The sequence below is a fragment of the Vitis riparia genome, chromosome 19 (genome assembly GCF_004353265.1).
Source record: "Vitis riparia cultivar Riparia Gloire de Montpellier isolate 1030 chromosome 19, EGFV_Vit.rip_1.0, whole genome shotgun sequence".
In the NCBI taxonomy this organism is placed as follows: Eukaryota; Viridiplantae; Streptophyta; class Magnoliopsida; order Vitales; family Vitaceae; genus Vitis; species Vitis riparia.
In genome coordinates this window covers 13,827,871-13,848,072 of record NC_048449.1, presented here as the reverse complement: position 1 = coordinate 13,848,072, position 20,202 = coordinate 13,827,871, and the positions used below count along the sequence as shown (strand labels likewise).

The 20,202-nt window shown below is 30.5% G+C and overlaps 2 protein-coding genes across 2 annotated transcripts in view; both read right to left on the bottom strand.

Annotated features, from left to right (window-relative positions):
• The window catches only part of LOC117908565 (cytochrome P450 CYP72A219-like), a 67,067-nt gene extending 62,034 nt beyond the window's left edge, over positions 1-5,033 (bottom strand). Inside the window, exons 1-3 of the mRNA XM_034822212.1 lie at positions 4,833-5,033; positions 3,799-4,016; positions 3,130-3,374 (exon numbers count right to left, since the gene is read on the bottom strand). Coding sequence (XP_034678103.1) covers positions 3,130-3,374; positions 3,799-4,016; positions 4,833-4,935 — 566 coding nt within the window. The 5' untranslated portion in view covers positions 4,936-5,033. The remainder of the gene's footprint in view (positions 1-3,129; positions 3,375-3,798; positions 4,017-4,832) is intronic.
• On the bottom strand, positions 966-2,613 carry LOC117908566 (11-oxo-beta-amyrin 30-oxidase-like). The gene is made up of 2 exons (XM_034822213.1): positions 2,135-2,613; positions 966-1,530 (listed from the first exon to the last, which is right to left on the bottom strand). Exons 1-2 carry the CDS (start codon positions 2,492-2,494, stop codon positions 1,105-1,107), a joined length of 786 nt encoding a protein of 261 aa, XP_034678104.1. The 5' UTR covers positions 2,495-2,613; the 3' UTR covers positions 966-1,104.
• Positions 5,034-20,202: the final 15,169 nt, after the last annotated feature.

Below are 20,202 nucleotides of genomic sequence, written 5' to 3'. Positions count from 1 at the left end.
ACTTCACCTCATTCTATTTATATATTTTATTCTCTCACTTTCAATTTTTTTTTCCCACCAAACAGTATACATAACGACTCCCCATCATTGTTAATATAATTATAAATATACTAACCACCAAACACACTCCCACACAGTACATGTCTTCCTTTATTATTAATATTGTTTTTGTTTTATTTATGTTTTCTTTTCTGTCCCATCATACTTCATTCTTCCCCCACGCACACACATCCTCTTTCTTTCTTTTCTTTTTTTCATCTAAAAACTTAAAATTTCCCAATTTCCAGAATTTCTCCTTTTCCAATAATAAAACAACTCATAATCTCAAGTTTCCAATATTTTGATCTGAAAAAAAATTAAATAAACTAACCCTAATCTAAATTGAAATTTTCTAAAGAATATCTAATGTGTTCAAAACTAACAAATCTAATATAATAATTTAGGGTTAGAATCTTACTTCGAAAAATCTAAACTTCAAACCTTAGATCTTCAATCCTTCAACCCTACATTCGCCAATTCTCTTATTTTTGGTTAATAAGGTTTTCTGAATAGAGAAGACAATAGGAAAATCTAATTTATACCTAGGATTATTAATTATAAATGGACTTTTTTACCTTTAATGAGTTTAATAAATTAATTAATTAATAAATTTCTAATTTATTGTTTTGCCCCTAAAGTTAATTTTGGGGTGTTATAGTAACATTTTTTCCTTTCTGATGAACTTTTTTAGGTGCATTCTAGTGGACAAGAATAATGGTGTTGTTGGTCATGATACCAAATACAGTTGTTGTAAGTAGGATTTCTATTTTTCCAATTAGAAGCTAATACAGTCGCTAATTTTGATACAACCAAAATTCTTGATACAATCTCCGCGACAAACCAACCGTACATGCTCAAGAAAGGAACATATATGTAATAAACAAAGCATTTAATTGATATCAATAATCAAACCCACAGTGACATACAAAAAGATAATTTTATTAATACATTGGATTTGTAGAGGACACATTTCAAGGAAAAGGGAGTGTGGACAATTTAAATTCGACACTAGCTAGGTTTAAAGGTCGTGCTAATTAACATCTACTGATACCAGGAATTCTGACACTAAAGTCCATGTAAAATCAGGTGTGCACCATGTTGGGGTTGCATAGTTATAAGACTAATAGGTGCATGAGCATAGGATGGGGAAAGTTCAAATGAGAAACGTTGTAAGATCATTGCCAAAGCCATTTTTGCTTCCATCATTGCAAAATTTTGTCCAACGCATATACGAGGACCATAACCAAATGGAAAAAATGAAACTTGGCTCTTTGCTGCCTTTGAAACTCCTTCTGAAAATCTCCCCGGGTTGAATTCCTTTGCATCCTCTCCCCAAATTTTATCATCGTGGTGAATTAGGAGGATTGGCAAAGCGATCTGCACTCCATCTGGTAAATACAATCCTCCCACTTGGCTGTCGGCAAAAACAGCTCGTGTGAGCATGGGTGCTGGTGGATATAACCTAAGGACCTCATGAAAAATCATTGTAACCTGCAATATAGAACATATTTTTATCATGAAAATTCATTATTGAAATACACTATATCACTAAGAAGCATACATCAAACTATGAAAGAATTTTTCGAATATAGTTATGAAAGAGATCGTTTAAATTTTTGCATAATATATACTTTCATGTACAAATAGAACCATACAGTAACTGGTGAATACAAACTAAGAACCCCCTGAAAATTTATTATAGCCCAGAGTTCAAATTTCAAGAAAAAACGCTTGGCAAGAGGAAATATCAATATTCTCTTCAGTCTTGTAATGATTGATACTAAGTATTTGCACAAAGTTTTCATCACACGTAAAACAACCTAACAAGCAAATAAAAAATTCCCGCAAAGAAAAGAATAGGCTGCCCCTTCTTCTACAGTAAAATCGACCTCTTTTTCACCAGTGCTGATGCAGTGTGCAAGTAGATAAGGAAAGAAAAATTCCAGTTGGGGTACCAAGTATTTGCATATAGCTTTCAATTAAAGCAAAAAAGATACAGAAACAAAACATATTTTGCCTCAAGATTGACAAAAAAAGGAGTATATTATTTTCAAGGAGAGTTACTAAATTGAATATAGATTGGATTGATACTCACAATTTTGAGGTGATTTAAGCCATCGCCATCTGGTTTTTTAGTACCAAAAACCCGTAAAACCTCTTCCCTTGCGCAAGCTTGCCAGTTTGAATGTTTGCTTAATAGAACCATTGTCCACAGAAGTAAAACTGAGGTAGTCTCTTGGCCAGCAAGGTAGAATAGCTTACACTCCTCAATGACATCTTTGATGCTCATTCCAACATTCTTCCTCTCGTCATTTTCTTGCATATCTCTGTAGTTGGATTCCATTAGTAGACCTAATAAATCATCATTAGCAGTTTCGCCACCTTTCATTGCCTTCTCTCTTTTCTCAATGATACCCTTCAACAATGCATTGACTTCACTGCTAATTTGCCTCATTCTCCTGTTTGTCTTTGTTGGGAAAAACCTGCTTGGAAGTAATCCAAGTAAATGAATATCAATGAAATACAGAAAACAACTAATGCATTTTCATCCATGACTTTGTAGTTGTTCGATTTCTCGGAATATCCATGGTGTTCCAAAGATGAAACCATCCAGACATTAATTGACCATTGAGTCTACAAATATTTTGCAGTAGTATTTCACCATGCATCTTGCTAAGATGTTCTGCCAATAAAAGAAAAGGGGATACTTGAAGTTGATTTTTGTTTTGAAGACACAGCTACATTCTTTAATTTGAACAAAAAGAAAGCTCTTAAACTAGAAAGCCAAAAATTGGAAGACAAACTACTTAAAGGAAAACAAAAATTAGTTGAGAACCATATTAACAAAATAAATGAAACATCTTACAGTTCTTAAATGCAATAACAGTTATTAATTTTATTCTTGCTTTTGTCCCATGCTGAATCAAACCTTCCTTCTTCTTCTTCTTCTTCTTCTTCTTCTTCTTTTTTATATTTATTTCTATTATTATTGTTATTATTTTTTCTGTTGTTGGTGATACTGTGAAAGTTATAGCATTTGGGTATTAGTACTGAGGTTCAGATTAATCCCTTGAAATATTTTATGCCTACCTCCATCCTGGAACATAAACTGACCGAGTAACCTGGACTGCAAGTTGTGCTTGCTCTTTCTGGAGTTGGAATATCCTTCTTCCTTCCTCATAGCTACTACCAAATGCTGTTCTTGAAATAACATCTCCCGCTAAATTTTCAAGATAGGGCCAAACGTCCAATTCACATGAGCCGTCCAGGGAGAGCTGCTTCTCCCATTTATTGACCATATCACTACAACTCAATTGGAATGCCGATACCATGTGCTATAACAAATTCAAACACAATTAATAAATTTAGAAGTCAGTCTCACATTTGCACTTTGAGTTACTGTCTTGAGAACCTATAAAATTCAAAATATGGCCATGCAAAAAGTTTATCATGCATAAGGAAAAAAGATTACCAAAGGCAATGAAATTGCGAATGTCTACTAAATTATGGAACATTCAGAACTTTATTTTCTTCCTATAAGAAGAGGGCTATGCTGAGAAACCAGGCAACAAGTTGGGGTATGGCTGCATAACCAAATAAATATTGCCTCAAAAAGTTAACCATATCCATCCTCTAATGTATTTATAAAAGGAAATATCGTTTGAATTTATGTAAACATTATTCTGCTCTCACAATTTCTAAAATTAAACAAAAAGAAAGAATGGGAATTAGGGTCACGTTTTCCTGTTGGAAAATTACCTTCAGCTTTTCTAGATGGAAAGCTGGGTTTATGATCTTTCTACGCTTAGTCCATTGTTCACCTTCCAATGACGCAATACCTGAAGCCAGCAGCTTGCGGAGAGGGTGCCGCGGCGGTTTTTGAAAAGCATTATGCTTTAAGAGAACATCCCTAATCAGCTCAGGCTGCATAATGTTTACCACTGGTTTTGGGCCCAACCATATAAAATTATTTTTACCTGCATTTTTAATGCCCATTGTTGGATAAGTGTTAGAAAGGATCTAAAGGACCTGGGTAGTCAAGGAGGCCAATGCAAGGCTCTCTAATTGAAGAAGCTCAAATATCTAAAGAAAATTATACTGATGTGATTAATAATGAAAAGTCACGAGTTCATGCAAAATTTGAAAAGATAAGAAACAATTAACACAAAAATTTAAATACTATTCACAAATTCCCAATGATTGAGCAATTTACAAAGTAAATAAAGCTCTTTATCAAAGTTGACATCCATATATACCTACATATAGCTTATAAAACAATTGGATTACACAATTGAAAAGGATGAAATGATATTAAATTTGTAAATCTAACACCTCTCGAATTTCAACTTAAAAATTAGTTCATTTTTTATATAAGCATCTCTTAATATTTTGATATTTTTATTTTTTTTAAATTTATTTTTATAAGAAAAACTGTAAGGATATTTTTATAAAAAAAAAAAAAAAAGTCATTTTCTAAGCTGAAAAGAAAAGCAGTAAGTAATTTTTTTTTTAATTGAAAAATGAGTTTTTTTTTATCATTAGGATAATTTTACAAATTTGGATTATTTTATTCTTGTTAATCAAACAAATCTTAAAAATTGCACTCCAATATAGAAAAAGGAAATTTGAAGTACCATTGAAATTCTATTGGACTATAACTTCTCAGGGAAGAAAAAAAAAGGACAGGAAAAATTACTAATAAAAAAAAGACCAGAAAACCAACAATCTTTTGGGGAAAATTCCACAATTAAATATATTTTAGTGCAATGATAAAGAGTATCTCATTTTCCTACCATATTTCTGGATGGAATGATCGTGAAATGGTAGAACTCGCTGCACAATATCATCAGAGAAGCTGATGGGTCTGGAATTTGCTTCGTTAATCATTCTCGACATCTCTCTAAAGTCCCCATGCAACAACCTGTAGGAATTCCCAGTCAGACCTTGCTGCCTAAGGCATCTCTCTAGCTTCTTTGGTCTAAACCACACCCAATTCAATAACCTCCATGCATATATCAAGAGAGTAATAAAAACAAAGGAGATTGCAACTGAGCTAAGCTTCATTTCCACTTTGGAAGAGACTTCAAGGAGCGACCTCTAAATTACTTCATAGTTGAGAGAATCAATTTATATGAGTATCACCACTTCTTATCCTATGCACTAGCGAGGAATGGCCGGCAAATATACACCACTTTTTTATTGCCTCACGATAGGAACACGTGTTATCATTTCAAAGCCTGTACAGTATGTCTTAAATGGTCTCTATCAATATTAGCTTTTCAACTTCTCAGGAATTTATAGTATTCCAAAAATTTCAGAGTATCACCATCTTTGCTTATGTCATTGCTTACAACAAACTATGCCTAAGGCTCTTTTGAACCAGAAACTGTAAATATAAAGTTAGAAATAAAAAACAGAAAACAAAATGAGTGTTTTCTCAACACTATAAGTATTTTTTTTAGATTTTTAAAATTGTTTCCTAAATTTTCTCAAATACTTAATTTCTTTTCAAAAATATTTTTAAAATAAAAACACTTTTTAGAATTACTGTTAAACAGACTCCAAGAATACGTTTAGTAGTAATTTTAAAAAGCATTTCTATTACTTTCTAAATTACTTCATAGTTGAGAGAATCAATTTATATTACTCGTTGGCGAACTATGGCGGGCAAATATACAACATTTTCTTATTGCCTTACATTGTGTTCTCATTTCCAAGCCTGTACATTGTGTATTAAATAATCTCTATCAATATTAGCTTTTCAACTTCTCAGTAATTTATGGTATAAAAATTTTCATTGTATCACCATCTTTGCTTACGTCATTGCTTATTACACGATGCCGCAAGTGCTCTTTTGAACTGGACCTATAAACCATTGCAAGTATTTTTTATATAAGTATTTTCTCAAAAAATATCATAAATGATTTTTTAATATTATAAAATATTTTTCAGACTTTTAAAAGTATTTTATAAATTTTGTTAAACGCTTATAACCCGTTTGATAGTAATTGAAGTACTTTTAATATTTTTAATACTTAAAAAATTTTATTATTCAAGTTTTAAAAATACTAAAAATAATTTCCAAAATCACTTATAAACGCACTCTACTCTTAAGAGTGCGTTTAATATTAATTTTATGAGGTGTTTTTAATATTTCTAATACTTGAAAAATAAAAATTTCTAAGTATTAGGAAAACTAAAAACAATTCTCAAAATTACTATCAAATGCAGTTTTTATTTTTTTTTCAAAAACACTTTTTAAAATAAAAAAAGCTTCCCTTAATCATTGTCAAATAGACTCTAAGCATGTCTTTAGTACTGATTTCAAAAAGTACTTCTACTTTTTTTAACACTCAAAATTTTTTATCTTTCAAATATTAAAAATGCTAGAATCACTACTAAAATCACATTAAGAGTTCGTTTAATAGTGATTTTAAGAAATGTTTCTAATATTTTTAATATTTAAAATTTTTTATCATTCAAATGTTTAAAATATTAGTAATATTTTATAAAATCACTTTCAAACGCACTCTAGATTAATTAGCCTAGTCACTCACATTAAAATCATGTAATCATGTTTTTTAAAGTCGGGACAAATTCCTTAGTTTTTACCACCAGCATAAAAATGATGGCAATGACAAAACAAAATTGTGATAATCATATATATATATATATATATATATATATAACATGTTTTTATTCATCATTCTTGTATTTGTCATTTATCACTTGAGGCCATTGCAAAATTTGGCAGTGGTTTGTATGGATGATATCTTCCAAGAAGAATAACCATCAATAACAATCCTTGTATACATTGGAATGACCAGATTCATTCCCATTAATATCTTATTATTTAAAAAATGAGGCTTTAATAATAATTTATAAAGCAAAGCTTTCTTTAAATATATTTTCTATTTTTTATTTTTTAAAAATGACTTTTTTGTATATATATATTATACATAGAAATTACTATATTTTTATTTTTGCTTATTTTAAAAAGAAAATATATTCCATGGAATGCTTTATATATTATTCTTCAATCATTATTGCCATGCTGTCCTTATTTTGTTCACATTCTATTTGTCAGTTTGCATGTGGAAATTAGGAAAAAATAGACGTCCAAGTAGTCCATATCCCATTGTCATGGACCGGGTTATCCTTATGATAAAAGTTAATGGTTTAGAAATCATTGGATTCTTAGAAGGATCCCTTGGAAAAGATCCCAAGTGCAAGGCTGTGTCCTCAATTAAGACAGAGGTCTATTGCCGTTATAAAATAGTTGATTGCCCGGTGAAAACCCAACACATGTAATTGTCCGACATCACATAGTATCCCAAAAGGGTTGAAGAGAGTAGACAATAGACAATATGATTTAGATACATCGGGGGCCTATTGAAGTGAAAAGAAAATTATTGGAGTGTTTGTTTTTTTTTTATTTTGGAAAATGTGATATTTCACTTTTTTTTTCTTTTAATTATTCATGAGAGACAAAAAAAAAAAAAAAAAAATTTAAGTTTTTTTATTTAGTGTGTGTTTCATAAATCAATTTAATAACTTAAAATAACTTAATAACTTAATTTAATTCATTAAGTACATTAATTATATTTAGAAAAATAATTTAATAGTGTGACATAAAGTAAAAAACAACTTTAGATAATAAGTAAAAATAATTAACTAATTCTTAAATTTATATCTTTATTTTGCCTTTTTGCTCTTATGTATTAGTAAAATAATTTAATAGTGTGATATAAAGTAAAAAACAACTTTAAGTACTAAGTAAAAATAATTAAGTTCATATATTTATTTTACTTTTTTAATTTTATTTATCCTAATTACCTTAACCATCTCTTTTGCTACTCTACAACATCCGCTACTATTCGATCTTTTTTGCCCTAGTTATAATTTATGAGTACAAATATGTCAATTTTATAATTTAGAATAAGTTTTAAATTGATTTTATCAAACAATCTTAATATTTAAAGTAAAAATTAAGTAATAAGTTTGAAGTTAACAATTTAAGTATAATTTAATTTAAAGTCAACTCAAATGATTATGTAATAGGTATTAAGTTTTACCAAACATCACCTTAATCTATGCATAAATTTCTCAAAATTATAAATAAATTAATTTTTTATTGTATATATAGTAATCAAATATAAATGATAATCTCTCTCTATATATATATATTTGATTAGAGTCTTATTTTGGTCTTATAGAGTGTTTGATAATTTAATTTAATGCCTTCAAGTGACATAATAATTTAATTTAAGTTATTAAGTAGATTAAATTAATTTTTAAAAATCATTACATTTTCAATTTAAACTTTTTATAAAAAAAAATTATTATATTTTACATAGAAATTATTATATTTTTATTTTTATTTTTTTTAAAAAAGAAAATATATTCATTGAATACTAAATTTGTTATTCTTCAATCATTATTACCATGCTGTCCTTATTTTGTTCACATTCTATTTGTCAGTTTGCATGCGGAAATTAGGAAAAAATAGACATCCAAGTAGTCCATATCCCATTGTCATGGACTGGGTTATCCTTATAATAAAAGTTAATGGTTTAAAAATCATTGGATTCTAAGAAGGATCCCTTGGAAAAGATCCCAAGTGCAAGGCTTTTATTGCCATTATAAAATAGTTGATTGCCCATTGAAAACCTAACACATGTAATTGTCCGACGTCACATAGGATCCCAAAAGGGTTGAATAGAGTAGACAATAGACAATATGATTAAGATATATTGAGGGTCTATTGAAGTGATAGGAAAAATATTGGAGTGTTTATTTATTTATTTTTTAAAAAGTGCTATTTTACTTTCTTTCTTTTTTAATTATTCATGAGAAACAACAAAAAAGAAAAGAAAAAAAAGAAATTTAATTTAATCTATACATAAATTTCTCAAGATTATAAATAAATTGAATTTTTATTGTATATATAGTAATCAAATATAAGTGACAATCTATATATATATATGTATTTGATTGGAGCCTTATTTTAGTGATGAGTGTTTGGTAAATTAACTTTAATACTTTAAAATGACTTAATAACTTAATTTAAGTTATTAAATAGATTAAACATGTTTGTTAAATACAATTTAATATCGCAACTTAAAGCTAAAAATGATTTTAAATATTAAGTCAAAATAGTTAATTTATTCTTAATCCCAAATTTTTTTTGTCTTATTTATCCATATCTAATGAAAATATATTTAACAACTATAACTCCAAATCCATGACTCATTTTTTCTAGTAAATATTTTAAAGTTATCATATAAATCTATAATACTTGAAGTATGAATATTTAATAAACAAATTTATTACTTAAAATTAATAAAAATAAATATTAGTTAATTTTTTTAATAAAAATATTAATTAAAACTAATGGGGAAAATATGTTAATTCAATAACTTAAAATAAATTTTAAGTTAATTTTATCAAACAACCTTAATACTTAGAATAAAAAATAAATAATAAGTTTTAAGTTCATAACTTAAAAATAATTTAACTTAAAAATCAACTTAAATCATTAAGTAATAAATATTAAGTTTTATTAAACACCCACTTATGCTTGGACTTAGGCCCATAAGTTTGAGCTTAGCTTACGACCCAAGCCTTGATCTAGGTCTTAGTCCTTTGCTTGACTAAGAACTTGATCTCAAATTGATGACACTTCGAACTTGGTTTTTCCAAATTTTTAAATTTTATTCTTTGAACTTTTTGTTTTTCAAATCTTTGAAAATTTAAAGTTAGATATCTATAACTAATAGTCTGTTTAATTGTGTTTTTGAGAAACACTTCTAACCTAAAAAGTGTTTCTGACGACAACAACAACAATAATAATAAGGTGTTTGAAAAAGGTTATGAAACAATTTTGTTGTGTTGAAAAATTACTTGTATTGTTGACTAGTCACTTATAGCGTTTTATAGGTGATTCTTCTGAAAACACTTTTAGAAAAAACACTTTCATTAAAAATACTTTGAATATAAATACTTTCAAATACACTCTAATTTTCTCACGTAATAAAGTCTGAAAGTATTCTTTGAAAGCCAAATATGCATAAAATTTGAGAAATTCTTCTTTGAAAGTCAAAGAGGCATAAAATTTAAGAAATTCCTTTTTTAAACTTTTAAATTTGTTTTTCAAATCTTTCAAAATTTAAAGTTAGATATCTATAATTTTTCTCACATATCAAACTGAGAAAGTATTCTTTGAAAGCCAAAGAGGTATAAAATTTGAGACATTCTTCGTTGAAAGTCAAAGAGGCATAAAATTTGAGAAATTCCCCTTGAATTATCCCTTAATTTTTTTTTCAATAATTATTTTTACTAAGATTATTATCTTAATTGTAAAAAAAAAATGGATAAATATTATTTCTTAATAATAAAAATTTGAGACATGCCTTTATTTTATTCGAAGATGTATATTACACACTTACAAGGATTTTACGTATCACAAGGGTTATGCTCTCAACATCTTTTTATTTGCCACAACTATTATAACTTTTGTTATAGATGTGGATTTTTATTTAGTCATTTAACATGTGTCAATTAAAGATTGGTTATTTGTTGAGGCTTAAAAATTAATGAATGAGTAAATTTTATTCCTCCATAAATAACCGTAGTGGCCTTGTTTTTTATTAAAATTTCCCTGATTTTAGCATAATTATAGGAAGAGATTAAAGGTATAAGAAATAGTATGCTGAATTTTGAAGTCTGAAAAAGAGAGATGTTTCTTAAAAACTAGGAAAGGGCAATTGAGTCAACAATTTGCTTAATTTAAGTGGCTGATAAATTTATTTGGTATTCTCCCATTAGATGGTGGTTGTAGTAGTCACTTGCACTTTTCACTGTCGCATGTAAATATTTAACTTGAGGAATTGGTTAGGAAACTTAGATTAGTTAGCTTTTATATGACACATGGTTTCAGCTTGTTGCAACTTGGAAGTGAGTCACCGCTAGCTAAACTACTTTTTGTTAGAAACACCGGGATCATAGGGTGCATGTTCTTTGAGCTAGCTACTATATCTAAACGTAACAAAAGCAATAAAAATTAGATTTAAGTGTTAAAAATCATATCTTTGAGTCTACATGTTTCCAAATCCTATTCTAATTGATGTAAGGATCTCAAAAACCTACGGACCTTCTACTCAATGGCTTTGTCTTTGATCCTTGACACATGGTTAAAGTAGCTACACACTTAAGAGGGAGAGGGATGGAGGTTAAGGCTCTCTTTGAAAGAATGGAATTAATGATTTAACTAATCCGAAAACCTTAAGGGGGTTTATACACCCTCTCTTATGGGTTTAAGTGATTTTGAACCAATTTTGGCTTAGGTCACTTAATATAACTCAATGAATCCTAATTAATTAATTAGTCCAATCTAGGAAGGAAAACCAAAATAATTAATCATAAATTATGTGCAACCTTACATTTTTTTTTTTTACCAAAATACCTTCAAAATTTAAATTTAAATATCTACAATTTTTCTTACATATCAAACTGTGCAAGTATTCTTTGAAAGCCAAAGAGATAAAATTTGAGACATTCTTCTTTGAAAGTCAAAAAGGCATAAAATTTGAGAAATTCCCTTCGAATTATCCCTTATCTTTTTTTATAGATAATTATTGTTACTAAGATTATTACCTTAATTGCAAAAAAAATGTGGATATTATTTCTTAATCATAAAAATTAATTAATTTAGTTTTATTTCATTAGAATACAATTTCTCCTTTGAGTAGTCCCCATGCCTTTATTTTATTCAAAGATGTATAGTACACTTAGAAGGATTTTATGCATCACAAGGGTTATGCTCTCGACATCTTTTTATTTGCCACAACTATTATAACTTTTGTTATAAATGTGGATTTTTATTTAGTCATTTAATACATGTCAATTAAAGATTGGTTATTTGTTGATGCATAAAAATCAACGAATGAGTAAATTTTATTCCTACATAAATAACCGTAATGGCCTTGTTTTTAATTATAATGTCCTGATTTTAGCTCAATTATAGGAAGAGATTAAAGGTATAAGAAATGACATGTTGAATTATGATGTCTGAAAAAGAGAGATGTTTCATAAAAATTTTAGCTAAATTTTAATTTTATTAGTGAAGTGATTAGAGGACAAATCTGAATTAATCTATTGCTATGAGATGCACTCCAACGTGGCATACAAGTGGCAAAATGTCACTAGGAAAGGGCAATTGAGTCAACAACTTTCTTAATTTAAGTGGCTGAAAATTTATTTGGTATTTTCCCTTTAGATGGTGGTTGTAGTAGTCACTTGTATTCTTCACAAGGTAAATGTTGAATTAAAAAGAATTTCAAGTGTTAGTTTGGAAATTCATCAAAGGACCTAATTGATGCCAAATCAAGACAATTGGAAAACCCTTTAATCATAGGAAACATACGTAAGATGAATGCATGGGTGCACTTAGGGTCTTCATATCTTTTCATGCATTTTTAAAAACTCGGTTTATGCATTAAAGTTGCATTTCCAACAAAACTTGAGTTTTATCAAATGAACTTGAGGCAAATCATTTCAAAATTAACATATTAATTTACCTAAAGACCTTGCCTAAGTGTTAAAAGTGAAAATAATAATAATAAAAAAAAGGTTTTAAGGCCAAAAATGGTGAATTGATCGAGGCATTGGCAAACCGACTCAATCAGTTAGGGTACCATTGATCGATTAAGGTATTAGTCGACTGGTTATACCTTCTCGATCAATGTTCGGTCGAGAGATGCAAAAAATCTTCTCTCTCTTCCAGTAGTCTTGCATTCCCGATCAAGGGCTATACCTTCTCGATCAAGGACTGATTGAGGCATAACGGTCACCTAACATGCATTTATTGCCCAACGACTAGTCAATCGATCAACCCCCAGCTCAACCGATCGAGGTTGCTTTTTGGCATTTTGATTTTCGAGGTTAAAAACCTATAAATTGAGAGCTCCACTTCATTTATGAGCAAGAGAACACCTGCATTTATTTGTTTACCTACTTGTTCTTGACTCAAAAGCTCTCATTCTTTCCTTGGTGCATTAAACCTCCACTTGTATATTCCTTAGTGCACCCTTATGATTATTTCTAGCATTTAAGTTGTATTTGAGCCCTTATTGAGTTAGGTTAAGAGATTTAAACTTGTTATTTGAGTGTTAAAAGCTTCAAGTGAGCAAAGACTTGAAGGGATTGTGTAAGAGCCCATTGGAGTTGAAATCCAAGTGTAAAGGTGTTGGAAGCTTGGTTGAAACTTCAAGTATAGTGGAACTCTCACTCGGTTAGGAGTTTAAAGGGAGTGGACGTAGGCAAGGGATGTCAAACCACTATAAAATCTGAGTTTACTTTCTCTAACCTTATCTTTTTATATTTGTGTTTCCTTTGCTTGAATTTGTTGTATTTGAAAAAGATTTTTTAAAACCTAATTCACCACTCCCCCCCCCCCCCCCCCCCTCTTGGGTGCTTTCCATATTAAGATTAGTTTTTATTTTCTCAAGAATCAACTGCACTCCAATACATTATGAAATTATATTGAGATGAAAATTGATTAAATTGAATTTAATCAAATTTTCAAGTTCATGACTTACTATCCACTACATGCAACCTTCCCATAATTTGGTGTCCATAATCTAATAATTGACTTTCTATGCATTTTTTATATCATAAAACTAAATATGAAAAAAAACCATTTTCCACTTTTTTCTTTCCCTAATACTTTTGGGGAACCAAATATAGCCTTAATTTTTCTTAGATGTTTGAGCTATCATTATGCATAGGAAAAAAGTTGCCAAAAATTCTCTTTTATGGATTTATCATAATTAACGTTTTCTAAATATAAGAATCCAAATATGGAAAATGACAAATCATTGTGAAATTTTTTTAATATAATAATCCAAACATGGTATAATTAGATTGGAATAGATAGGAACAAGATTTTTTTCCCATAAAACATTAAACTTTAACGATGTTAAGACTCTGTGAGATAATATATAATGGACCTTATATCTCGTTGCCATGAGTCACTCGAAGATGCTTCTCTGTAAAGGTGAAGGTGAAATAAAGGTAAAAGTAATTGTGATGATGAAGGAGAGTATGAAAGAATTCAAGATAATATTGATCAAATCAATGATTTAGCAAGGGTAAAAGCAACTTTTATTTATCTTTTTTTAAAAAAAATTGTTACTTCTTCTCAAATATCCTTTTTGAAGAGCGTTATAATTCATCGTTTAAATTTTTACCTATTTCACTTTTAAAATTAGTTTTCTTTTTGAATAGAAATCTTTCGATCATGTTAAATGTTTTTGGGTTGTTTACCCTTTTCAAATTTTAAATCAATAGCAGTAATATTTTATTTTAGCAAATGCTGCTTTTCCCTTTCTACATATTCTGTAACGATACATGTACTTACGGACGTCATGGATGAGTTTAGTACAAAATTTGTTTCTGAGGACTGCCTCTTCTTCTTCCTTTTTATTTCTCACCAAGTGAACCCTACAATGGGTTAGAGATGATTTTCTTTATAGCAAAATTGGAAGATTGTATATTTCTATTGTTTTTAATTGCTCTTTGTTACAGTGGTTGATGCAGGCACAAATGAGAATGAACGGATATTTACTGAAGCAGAACTTAAAGATCTCCTGTGAGAGTGTTGCTGGTTGCTCATAAGGCACATCTCTCTTTCTCTCCATCACAAGTTTTTCCTCTATATGAAATTGTTTTTGATCTTTATACATGCTTGTTTCATGATTTTACTGATCTAAGCATTGAAACACTAGCAACCTGCTTCTAGATTTGAAATAATAGCATGGCATAGAAAACATTTGCCAAACTAGAAACATCTCTACAGTACACTGCTTTGTTGGATAGTATTTTCCATCTGATCAAAATCCAGCAATCTTCTTTTTCTCTCTTTTTCTCTCTCTCTCTTTTCTTGGTTGGTTCTCTACATGTAAAATCTTATGTGAATTTCCAAAAATGATACATATGGGTATGTGTTGATTTATATATGAATTCTAGCGTTGAGACCTTTTTGTTCTTTTTCTTGGCCTGGGCAAATAAGAAAGCAAGATCTCACAAGCATAATGGACATCAATTTGAATCATGGTCAGTCCAATTTCATCCTAGTCATGGATCAAATGTTTGGCTTAGTTTTTCAAAGCAAAATTATGACATTATGATAAGGATCAATGCATGATTTTTCTATACTTAATTTGTACATAACTGATAAATGGTGGTTTTGTAATTGGACAAATCAACTTCTGCCCAGCTGGAGAGTCATTCTGCTAGGAAACTACAAGGAAATTTGGGAAGGAGGGAATGGGCACTCACGTCCTAAAAGTGCTATCCACCTTGATCAATTTATGATCCTTCATGATGCCTCCATCAACGAACATTGGAGTTGTGTTGATCCATAGAGTAATCCCTCTCAATATGACTGATTAGAAATTTCTGTGTATCTCTAATGCATTATTTCTATTAGGAGAGAATCAATTTCTCCTACAATTCAAGAGTAGTTAATGATTAATTGTTATGTTTAGGAGTGATGTATGTATATATACCTTGTATAGTTCATATATCCTTTGGAAAGTCATGTATATATTTAAGAGTTGTAATGTATCCAATGAATAATATACATTCTTTTGACTATTCATCCATTTACCTCTTTAATTTCATAAAGCAAAAATTATAAGTGCATGTACTATTAGAGAATATATATGTAGAAAGGGAAGAGAGCAATGTGTGATGTACAATTTGTCTTAGAATTTGGGTTCTAATTATGCATTGTTAACAATTGCTAGTTGCTTAAAATCACCCAAAAGGTCATGGTCTTGTTGAATATAAGAATAATGAAGCTTTTCATATCTCTAAAAAAGAATTATAGAAATTCAAGTAAAGATTAATAGCATTTTTTTTTTAAAATAATCACACCCTTTTAATTACAAAAATGGAAATAAGAGAATTCTTAAAAGCAAAATCATATGAGACCAAAGTTTTTTAGCATAGTGCATGTATTTGTTAATATAAAATACTATTGCTATTAATTTAAAATTCGGAAAGGATGGAGAGCCAAAAAAAAAACATTTAAACACATGATTAAAAGATTTCTATTAAAAAAGAAAAATTAATTTTAAAAGTGAAATAGATGAAAATTTAGAAGATGAATTGTAAGACTATTCAACAAGAAGCTAAAGACCTAAATATGATTTTGAATTAATTAATATTATAAATCAATTATGATTTTCCTTTTTTCTTCATTTTTTAGCTCAACTAACTTCCCTATCAAATAAATTCCAAAACACTAAGGAAAAACCTAAAAATATTAGTGTTTCAAATCTTTTATTCCTAAATAAAATAATAGATATTTGAAAAGTATAACCATAGAAACAAAATTTGGACCTTAATATTTTAATTCAAAGGCCTCAACTCAAATACATGGGCTTATGAAGCAAATAAAAGATTATTTAATCATATTTTGATTTTCATAAATGTTTGTGCTCTATGGTGAAGAAAGCAAACACAATAATATTTAAGGCTAAGTTCGTTTACAATCCCTGAGGTTAATTTAGTGGAAAAACACTAAACAACACCATTGGTTTCAAATTTCATAAATTAACACCCTTATAAATTTGTTTCATTTAAAAAAAAAAAAAGCCGTCAATTATCATTCTTATAAATGTATCTCATATTTAAAATATAGTTTTTAGAGAATTGTTAAACACACCTATCTAAAATCTTTTTACTTAAAATTCCTCTAAAAAGTAAATAAAATAAATTTATAGGGTGCTAATTGATGAAATTTGAAACTTATGGCGGTTAGGTGTATTTATACCAAACCTTAAGGGTGTGAGTGAAATTAACCCTAATATTTATGCACTAGAATTTTAAAGGAAAAGAACACTAAAAGTACTACTTGATCACCTAAACATCTAAAAAAACTACAAAATTAAACAAAGGTTGACTTCATGATTAAAAGAGACCAAACCTTAAACTCTAACCAAATATGTGATGAAAGAAATCATAAATTTATATCAACGTTGATTAAGTTAGAAAAAGATTGCATTCGAATGATTATGAATAATAAAGATTAAGATTTGTGTATCCCAAAGGACTCATTTAATATATATTTGAGAAATTAATTGAAGTCTTCTTTAAAAGAATGACGTATAGTTCTTCTTGACTTATGTATTAGGTTTTGTGAGAATCCAACACTGAAACAAGAATTAAGAGGGAGTAAAAAGCATAAGGTTAAAAAAATCATCTAGAGCTTGCACAACTTTGAACTAGTGCAAAAAGCTTTCGAATTAATTTTGATTTTCTAAAATGGCTTAAGGTAAAGTTCAAACATCATGTTTATTCATTAGTAAGCATTGTTTGTAATTTAGATAGTTGAAGATTCATTTTGTCAATTGGAAAGTTGAAGTTTCAATCTTGATTTGCATAATTAATGTAGATTATAAGGCTTTAAATTACATGGCCCTATGGGATATCACAAAATATAGTGGAAAGTGTAAGGGATCTAGGTTAAATTAGCAAATTTGGTAATGGGCACCCATTTTAGGAGGGAATCACATCAAAAACCAAAATTCACAACCATCCTATGGCACAAGCTATTTTTCATTTTTACTAAATTCCTTGTTTAGGGCCTCAAAATCACAAATTTTGAAGGCCCTAAACAAGGGAGTTGGGGAAAAAACAGTGTGTCTCTTGATGATGGTCATGAGTTTTGTTTCCTGCACTAATTCCCTTTTGGAATAGTTGTCTATGTCCAATTTTTGTACATTTAATGTAGACTTTGCACTATTTATTGTGCCTTATGATGATTTAGCCTACGGTGCTACAATTTACATCATGCAAATTTTAAATATAGACTTATTTAAGAAATTCAAATGTCATTTGAATGCATTATTTTTTTGGCTCAAATTGATGTAAATTTGTGAATTTTTTTCCTTACATTTGGTTAGAATTATAGATTTGGTCCTAAAGAACATAAACTATTTTTGAAAGGTTGAATTTGCACCACACCTTACTAATTGTTTTCTAAAAAAAAAAAAAAAAAAAAAACAATACATACTTTCTTTACACAGAAAATGGAATATTATACCGAACAGGTAAGTGAAGATTTCCTTCCAACCTTGATTTTTCACATTACAAATATAGAGAGTAGTTTTCCTTCCTGCCAGATTGCATTATCAACTTCTCACATAGAGATTCTGCTTTGTCATGGATTGTATGCTAGCTGAGTTGGAGTTTCCTTTATTAGCCCTTTGCAAGCTAGTGAGTGGTAACTTGTGCACTCCTACCTTGAATCGAAAGACTTGGAATGAAGTCTTAGGGAGTGCCTTTGTGAATATATCAACTACTTGTAAGGACGATGGAAGGAAACGAGTAATCAAAACTCCACTTGCAACTTTTTCCCGAACAAAATGATGGTCCAACTCAATATGCTTGGAAAGTGCAGGGAAGACGAGATTTACTGTCATGTGAAGGGCATTGAGGTTATCGCATAGCAATTGAGGAGGTTCACGTAGTTGAATGCCAATATCATGGAGAACGAAAGTAAGCCAAGTTATTTATGTGGCACTAGATGTAAGGGATCGATATTCGACCATAGGATTGTGTATCGCACCCTGTCATGTATTGGGTTGTGTTGCATCATGCATTGGTCATTGTTCGTTGCATCCCGTGTTGTTGCCTGAGTCGTGTTTGAGTCGTTTTATTTGGTTCTTTTGTAAGAGTCTATTTGTAGTCCCAGTCTTGGTTCAGTGCCTTGGGTTGAGTACGAGAGGGGTTGATTCGTATCGTTGAGCTGCTATAGACGGATTCACAATTAGTTTCGATTGGTTAGCTTATCGCTTCTGTGGTTTCGATTCAGGGGGCATTGACTAGTTTGAGTTCGAGGATGGATACTCAGCAGAGTAGGCATGTAGTGCTCGAGGACACGCCATCTGATTCAGTACCACCACCTATTCTACCTATTCGGATGCCAGCTGCACAGACTTTGCATACTATTTCACATGATCAGTCTGCTGTCATTCCACCCATTGTCACACATGTTACCATTATTGAGGATCCTTGTTCTCGTATGGACAGACTTAAGCGGAGGATTAGGCAGATGAGAGATGCTGATGAGATGATTTCGTGGGATGACACTGACGATGTGCCAGTGGCCACTTTTCCAGTCGATTTCAGGATGCCTGATATAGAGAGATATACGGGTGTTGGATGTCCTCATATTCATCTCAGACTTTATAGCATAGTTATGAGGGCCTTTGGTCTAGATGAGGCACAGTTGCTCACTTTGTTCCCATTGTCGTTGGGCGGTATGACACAGAAATGGTACGCTTCATTAGAGTCATCTTGTAGGAGAACTTGGGAGGACTTAGCACAGGAGTTTCTGAGACAGTATTCATTCAGTGGTGATACGAGTGTTACACGTAGAGAGCTTGAGTTTCTTAGACAGAGATAAGATGAGTCTGTTTCTTCTTTTATCTCCCATTGGAGGGAGAAGACTGCGGAGATGATTGAGCGACCTACCGAGAGAGATCAGATGAGCATGTTTTTGAGGAGTTTGCATCCTAGGTTTGCTCGACATCTGACAGGGGTCCCATTCCAGGATTTCAGATCATTGGTTCAGGCTTTATTCGATGTAGATGATGGCATATCTAGAGGATTATGGCCAGATATTATTCCTTCCCCAGATACTGAGGGGAAGGGAGTTGGTGGATCATCTGAGAGCTATGGAGGCGTATGTTCTGCGGACTTTCAGCATCGACGACCTGGTTATCATCCCTATGCGAGATCATTGCAGATACCTAGGAGTGATTGCCCGCATTTACAACATCGTCATCCTCATTCAGTTCAACAGTACCCTTTTGTGCATCCTCATACTATCACAGTGCGACCTTCATTTCAGTTTCAGCGTCCATAGACTAGTATCCCACGACATGAGCAGTCTCGTCCTCATCGGCGACGTCAGAGGACTTATTCTGATTTGGGGATGCCTTTGGATAGAGCTTTTGAGCAACTCAGAGCTACTGGTTTTTTAGTACCATTGGCCCCTAGGCCACTCCCGAGTACCTTACCTCCACGTTTTTGTGCTCATGAGTTCTGTGCATTTCACCAGATGGCAGGCCACCGTACTGATTATTGTGT

Excerpts from the sequence above, each read along its gene's own strand:
- LOC117908566 (XM_034822213.1), bottom strand. The coding sequence starts at position 2,494 with ATGAGGCAAATTAGCAGTGAAGTCAATGCATTGTTGAAGGGTATCATT. Across the intron at positions 1,531-2,134 it reads GCTTAAATCACCTCAAAATT|GTTACAATGATTTTTCATGA; the intron begins GTGAGTATCAAT and ends TCTATATTGCAG.